Below are 7796 nucleotides of genomic sequence, written 5' to 3'. Positions count from 1 at the left end.
CTCATGATTTTGAACATGCTGTCTGCCTCCAGAGAAAGAACTAATAATGTCTGAATACCTACTGAAGTGGGCTTTTTAAACTTTCTTTCCTTCATTCTTTTTTGGAGGTCTCTTGTACAAAATGACTAATATGAAAACGTTTTACATAATTGCACATGTATACGTTATATCAGATTCCTTAGTGTCTTCAGGGAGGGGAGCCGAGAAAATGGAAGGAAGGAAAAAATTTGGAATTCAAAAAATATATTTAAAAATTGCTTTATCATGCAATTAGGGGAAATAATAAAATATCATTTTAAAAACTTATGTGTGTTTAGGGAAGTCATGGGGGAAAACACTGGCATACAATCTTCAAGAACAAGGACAGAGTCAAATGATAATGTTCTCAAATTTGGACCAGAGGTGAATAAAAGCAGGTCAGAGAGGTTATACAGGTGACTAGTGAGAAGACAGCAGGGTAGTGGAGTCAAGTATGACTGGAGAAAGGTGTAGATATAGTAGATGATATGTGACAAAGATTAATGTGAAGGGCTAGGTCTTGGGTGGGAATTATGGGAATGGAAGGGCTAAGTTCAGAAAACTATGATTTCTGGTACAAATAGCTAGAGAACTGCTAAGTAGCAGCCCATAGAGTAAAGTGAGGAAAGGAATATCATTGAAACCAAAGGAAGAGAAGAATTTGTGAAGGCTGAAATGCAGATGGGGCAGTGGAGCTAGTAGGGAGAGGACAGGAGTAAGAAATATTTTAGGGATAAGATTAACAGCATTTAGCAAATGACTATATGTGCTCCACAAGGGAATGAGGTAAAGAATAAGTAAAATAGGATGTCTGATCTCAAAAAGCTTGATCTGCAAAACCTATTTTAGGGGAAATTTTGTTGGAGTTTCACAAATATGGGAGAGATTTTTTAATGACATCTTCTTTGAACAATATGGAAAGTGAGTAAAAGAAAGAAGAAAGTGAAAAGAAAATCACACTTAGGCCTATATAAGGGAGAGGGACCCAGAGGCCAGATAACCCAAGAAGCTGAGACAAAGGCTCACTGGTCTCCCAGCTCAACCCCAAACTCTCCTCAGCCTCAACATGACATCCTGGAGCTTGTTGCCACTGGCCCTGGTGCTGCTCTGCTCCAGCACCCTCTGCTCCCTGGCCTGTGACCTGACTCAGGGCATGCGGGAAGACTTCTCACTTCTGAACCAAATGAGCACATTTTCCCTAGTGCCATGTCTGAAGGACAGGACCAACTTCAGCTTCCCAAAGGAAGCCATGCAGGGCAGCCAGCTCCAGAGGGAAAGTGCCCCAGTCATTGTGCATGAGATGCTCCAGCAGATCTTTACCCTCTTCAGCTTGAATGCCACTCCTGCTGCTTGGAATCAGACCCAGCTCATGCAACTGCTCAGTGGACTGGATCAGCAGATGGAACAACTGGAGAGCTGTCTTAGACAGGATGTGGAATGGGAAGAGGCTTCCTTGGGAAAGGAGAACCCCAGCCTGGCCCTGAAGAGCTACTTCCAAGGAATAAGCCAGTACCTGAAGGGCAAAGAATACAGCCGCTGTGCCTGGGAGATTGTGCAGGTAGAGATCAGAAGGGTCTTTCTCTTCATGAACAAACTCACAGGAAAACTCAGGGATTGAGGAAGAAAAAAATAGACTTTCAGTTCTTCAAATAATTGGCTACTTCCTAAAATTAAGAAGTCAATCATTGGAAAGAATTGTTTCTACATCAACTGAAAACATCCATATTCCCTGAATGGTTTTAAAATGATCTAAGCTGCTGTTACTGTCTTTGAAAGAAGCTTTGGATACAGAGAATCATCATCTGTGTTCAATGACTGAATATTTTATAATTTATAGTCTACTTATCTATTTATTTATTTATCCTTATGCTAATATTTATATTTATTGTTCATAGAAGGAACATTTTTGTACTATTTATAATGAACCTTATGTTAATTGTTATATTTCTCATATAAAATGCATTTTTAAAAGAATACTATTTTACTAATAAAATTATTTTATTATTAAGCCTCATGTGGAAAGGTTAATTTGTGATTTGTTAATCCATAAGAGTTCAGAGAAGATTCATTGCAAGAATGCAATTCAACAAACACTTACTAAAACACTCAAATTCAAGACATTGTGCTACTCAATGGATATATTAGAATGCAATATAAAATAGTCACTGTGTCCTCAGATGAATTACAATAGAAAAGTAGGATAAAAATAGTTTCCAAAATACATTTGTCCAAAGGCAAGATACAATAGAGACAAAGCTGTGGAGTTGTGAAATGATATGACTACCCTGGAAAGAAAATGAGAATTATGGAAAGAAAGCAAATAACATTTCTATATACTTTGGCTGAGAAATTCAGTTACTAATTTTATACTTTAAGTAGCCATTGATAAGAAGAAAATCCCCAGTTACAGCAAAATATTTACAGAAGTGTTTTTAGTGATAGCAAAGAACTGGAAACAAGGTAGATGGCTATTGTGTGAGGAATGGCTGAACCAGAGCCCTTGCCTATATTGTAGTGAACAACTTTTCCATGTGTTGCCTGAACTCTATTAAAAATGTAATTGGGAAATATTTAACAAAATAAATAAAAACACAATAGAACATAGATAATGTTAATAGTTGATTCTCTATGCCAATATGTGGCTTGCAGATATTCTTATGTAGTGTATAGCAGTCTGATTTCTAGTTTTGTTGGACACCACTGGGCTAAACCGAGTGTTGTAAATGAATATAGTGGAATATTATTGTGTTGAAAGAAATGGCAAATGTGGGTAATACAGAGAAGCATGAATATACATGAACTGATGCAGAGTGAAGTAGGCAGAGCCATGGAAACCACATCCACAATGACTACAAGGTAAGGCGGAAAGATTGACCACAAACACATACAACAACAATCAAAGTGAATGTTTCAAAATGAAAAAGAACAAACAGGACAGAGAAGAAGAGAGATAGGATGTTCTGAGCCCACATTTTTGTAAATATGGTATATCCCTACTTGTGGAATGTTGCAAATATTTTCAGACTTTTTCTATATATTAATCACATGCTAATTTTTCCTCTTTTTTTTTTAGTCTTTAAAAATCATGTTTGTTATACTGAAGAGTTCTCAGGCATACAGAAGTGGAGGGATACTTGAGAACACTATGGCGATCTTAAAAATAAATTCTACCAAAGAAACATATTTGTTTTTAGTTCTTTTTCAGATTCAAATAATTTTTTACTTTATTTTTTCCTATCACATGTAAAGAGAGTTTTCTATATTCATTTTTTTTGAAGAAATCAGAATTTGGAAAAAACTGCTTGGAAAAACTAGAAAGGAGGATGGAAAATTTTGAGTCCCAAATTTTTCTTCCAATCTCCTTTCCCTCCCCTTTTCTGAAGCCAGCAAGCAATCTGATATAGGTTATACATTATAATCATCTTACACATATTTCCACCTTAGTCATCTTGTGAGAGAAGAATATGGACAAAAGGAAAAAGTACAAGAAAGAAGAAACAACTACAAAAAAATGCAATGAAAGTGAAAATAGTATGATTCAATCTGCATTCAGATTCCATAGTTCTTTTGCTGAATGTGGAGAACATTTTCCACCATGAGTCTTTTGGCATTGTCTTGAATCACTGTATTGCTAAGGAGAACTAAGTCTGCCACATTTGATTATCACACAATGTTGCTGATACCATGTACAATGTTCTCTTGATTATGCTCATTTCATTCAGCATCAATTCATGTAAGTCTTTCCAGGTTTTTCTGAAATCTGCCTGTTCTTCATTGCTTACAGCCCATAGTATTCCAATACATTCATGTAGCACAACTTGTTCAGTGATTCCTCAATTGATGGACATCCCCCCACTTTCCAATTCTTTGCCACCACAAATAGAACCTCTATAAATTATTTTGTACATGTGTGTCCTTTTCCCTTTTTATCCTCTCTTTCGGATATAGACCCACTAGTGGTATTACTGGTTCAAATGGTACCTTTTGGGCATGCTTCCAGATTGCTCTCCAGAATGGTTGGATCAGTTCATAACTCCAGTAACAGTGCATTAGTGTTTCAATTTTTCACATCTTCTGTGCTATTTATCATTTTCCTTTTTTGTCATATTAGCCAATCTGATAGATGTGAGGTAGTACCTCAGAGTAGTTTTAATGTGCATTTCTCTAATCAGTAGTGTTTGAGGACATTTTTTCATAAAGCAGTATATAGCTTTAATTACTTCATCAGAAAACTGCCTGCAAAGAACCTTATTTTTCTTCTCTCTCTCTCTCTTGTGCTCTCTCTCTCTCTCTCTTTCTTTTTTTCTTTCTTCTTTCTTTCTTTTTGTGGGTCAATGAGGGTTAAGTGACTTGCCCAGGGTCACACAACTAGTAATTGTCAAGTATCTGATGCCGGATTTTTATTCAGATCCTCTGAATGCAAGACCAGTGCTTTTTTTTTTTTTCACTGTGCTACATAGCTGCCCTGAAGAACTTTATTTCTTAAAAAGAGAGAGTTGGACTGGCCTTTCTGACTTAATCTATCCTTATTAGTGATGAGAAAAAGTTCTCACATGTGGTCTTCCTCAATTTAGTCTACAATATGTCACATGAGGAAATGTATTGATATTGAAAAAAAGGATAGTGAGAGAAGAAAAGCTGATCAACCCAATACAGTCACAATTTTGTTGAATAATAATATCGATAACAATAAAAAGTTAGACATATAGGAAGATAACATACATTCACCAGAAAGTGCTTGCCAGCTTCATAAAGGATTTCCTTATACACAGTCTAAAGAGTGGTGGTGGGGGCAGCTAGGTGGCACAGAGGTTTAAGCACTGGCCCTGGATTCAGGAGGACCTGAGTTCAAATCTGGCCTCAGACACTTGACACTTACTAGCTGTGTGACCTTGGGCAAGGCACTTAACCCTCATTGCCCTGCCCCCCACCCCCACAAAATAGCCTGAGCAAGAAGAGATCAGGACCTGAATAAGATGATCATTGAAGAAGTTGTGACAGACTATATGAAAGGCACATTGCAGAGGTTGACACAACAGAACTGGGGAATTAGCTGCATGTAGAGGGTGAAGGAGAAAGAAATCATAAGTGACTCCTTAATGAACCAGTGATGACACTGGTCCCATTAACAAAAATAGAGCAATCTCTGTCTCTCCTTGAGGTTTTTCAAATGAAGAAAGGTAAATGATAGGAAAGGATATAGAATTTATGTTTCAAGATTTTAAAGCATCATAATTCTATTCTCTCTAGATGAGAAATTCCTTAAAAGTGAAAGGGATATGAGAAACCAAAAAGAAACTAAATTCATGTCAAACATATTGAAAAGAGAAGTAGAGAAAGTAATTTCCCCTCTCGTCATGGGGAGTAAATTTAGCTGAGGTACACCCAGAGCAGTGAACTCAGCAACTCTGGGTACCCAGAGAGAACAAAGCAAAATAGTCCTGATATAAATCAGGCCTGCAGCCTAGGCAAGGCAACGAGCTGTATCTGGGGGCTAGATGAGATAGATGAGGGGGATTCTGTGGAGGTTCAAGGGTACAGATCAATTACACATAAAGGCACAATCACTAACTAAGGAAATGCCAAGATAGGCTTTTTGTGTGGGCACCCCACAACACCAAGATGGCCCTGTTTGTCAAAGAAGAATCCATGGGACAGAGAGTCCCTGCCGTACTCTGCCTCATGAGGAGAGTAAGAACTGAGTTCAATCTTATTATTAAAAGTTGTTCTTGGCTGCCTGGAGATAGTCTTAACAATCTAAGTCCACAGGCAACTTGCTTCTCATTCAGGCACTAGGCATAAATCACAGAGTAAGAGAATGGTGGAGCTGGGAGGGACTTTATCAATCATTCCTGTTGAATCTTTGAATCCTCAAACAGGCATATTGTGATGGGTCAGTAGATTCAATTAAACAAGCTCATGTAAATGTCTTTTTCTCTTGGAAAATTAGTGAAATTTTCTTTAGGAATTTTGAGGCTCTAATGTAAAGTGCATATACGGTTTAATTCATTGATTTTTATGCTTCCATTAAGCATAGTGCCTTTATTTTTCTCTAATGATAATACATTTTAAATTTTCATTTGGTCTCAAATCACTTGTCTTCTAGATGATTCTGCTCTTTCCCATTGGGTATGCAATCTCATTTTTGAGTCCATGGACATGAGCTCACACACACCAGCTCACACCATCCTGAAAGGCTATTTCTCCCCAGGAGATCACAAAAAAGGGGGAAAGACCTACTTGTACAGAAATATTTATAGCAGCTCTTTTCATGTTGCCTAGGAATTGCAAACTGATGGGATGCTCATCAACTGGGGAATGGCTGCACATGTTTGGTATACGATGGTGATGGAATATTACTGTGTTAAAGGAAATGACAAGCAGGATGGTTTAAAAAACAGGGGGGGCAGCTAGGTGGGGCAATGGATAAGGCACTAGCCTTGGATTCAGGAAGACCTGAGTTCAAACCCAGCCTCAGACACTTACTAGCTGTGTGACCCTGGGCAAGTCACTTAAACCCCATTGCCCTGCAAAAAAAAAAACAAAAACAAAAACAGGGAAGGTCTTATATGAACTGATGCAAAGCCAACTGAGCAGAAGCAGGAGGACATTGTACATACAAATTGCAATATTATTATGATGAGTTATTGTGGATAACTTAGTTATTGTCAGTAATACAATTATCAAAGATAATCCCAAAGGTCTCATGATTTTGAACATACTATCTGCCTCCAGAGAAAGAACTAATATTGTCTGAATACCTACTGAAGTGTGTGTTTTAAACTTTCTTTCCTTCATTCTTTTTTGGAGTTTTCTTATAAAAAACGACTAATATGAAAAATGTTTTACATGATTGCACATGTATAAACTATATCAGATTCCTCAGTGTCTTCAGGGAGGAGAGCAGGGAAAATAGAAGGAAGGATAGAATTTGGAATTCAAAATGTTAAAAAATATATTTAAAATTGATTTATCATGCAATTAGGGGAAATAATAAAATATCATTTAAAAAAGTTATGTGTGTTCAGGGAAGTCATGGAGGGAAACACTGGCATACCCTGTTCAAGAACAAGGACAGAGTCAAATGATAATGTTCTCAAATTTGGAACAGAGGTGAATAAAGGCAGGCCAGAGTTGTTATACAGGTGACTAGTGAGAAGACAGCAGGGTAGTGAAGTCAAGTATGACTGGAGAAAAACTTAGATATAGTAGATGATATGAGACAAAGATTAATCTAAAGGGCTAGGTCATAGGGTGGGAATTATGGGAATGAAATGGCTTTAGTTCAGAAAACTATGATTTCTGGTACAAATAGCTAGAGAACTGCTAAGTAGCAGGCCATAGAGTGAAGTGAGGAAAGGAATATCATTGAAACCAAAGGAAGAGAAGAATTTGTGAAGGCTGAAATGCAGATGGGGCAGTGGAGCTAGTAGGGAGAGGACAGGAGTAAGAAATATTTTAGGGATAAGATTAACAGCATTTAGCAAATGACTATATGTGCTCCACAAGGGAATGAGGTAAAGAATAAGTAAAATAGGATGTCTTGTCTCAAAAAGCTTGATCAGCAAAACCTATTTTAGGGGAAATTTTGTTGGAGTTTCACAAATATGAAAAAGGAGAGATTTTAATGACATCTTCTTTGAACAATATGGAAAGTGAGTAAAAGAAAGAAGAAAGTGAAAAGAAAATCACACTTAGGCCTATATAAGGGAGAGGGACCCAGAGGCCAGATAACCCAAGAAGCTGAGACAAAGGCTCACTGGTCTCCCAGCTCAACC

General features: G+C 37.4%; 1 protein-coding gene across 1 annotated transcript; it reads left to right on the top strand.

The window, feature by feature from the left end:
* Positions 1–1084: 1084 nt before the first annotated feature.
* LOC122735508 (interferon tau-2-like) lies at positions 1085–1636 on the top strand. The gene has a single exon (XM_043977102.1). It carries the CDS (start codon positions 1085–1087, stop codon positions 1634–1636), a length of 552 nt encoding a protein of 183 aa, XP_043833037.1.
* Positions 1637–7796: the final 6160 nt, after the last annotated feature.

This window comes from Dromiciops gliroides, chromosome 1 (genome assembly GCF_019393635.1).
Source record: "Dromiciops gliroides isolate mDroGli1 chromosome 1, mDroGli1.pri, whole genome shotgun sequence".
Taxonomy (NCBI): Eukaryota; Metazoa; Chordata; class Mammalia; order Microbiotheria; family Microbiotheriidae; genus Dromiciops; species Dromiciops gliroides.
This window is presented reverse-complemented; position numbering and strand designations above follow the sequence as displayed.

Coding starts and splice junctions, on each gene's coding strand:
- LOC122735508 (XM_043977102.1), top strand. CDS start 1,085: ATGACATCCTGGAGCTTGTTGCCACTGGCCCTGGTGCTGCTCTGCTCC.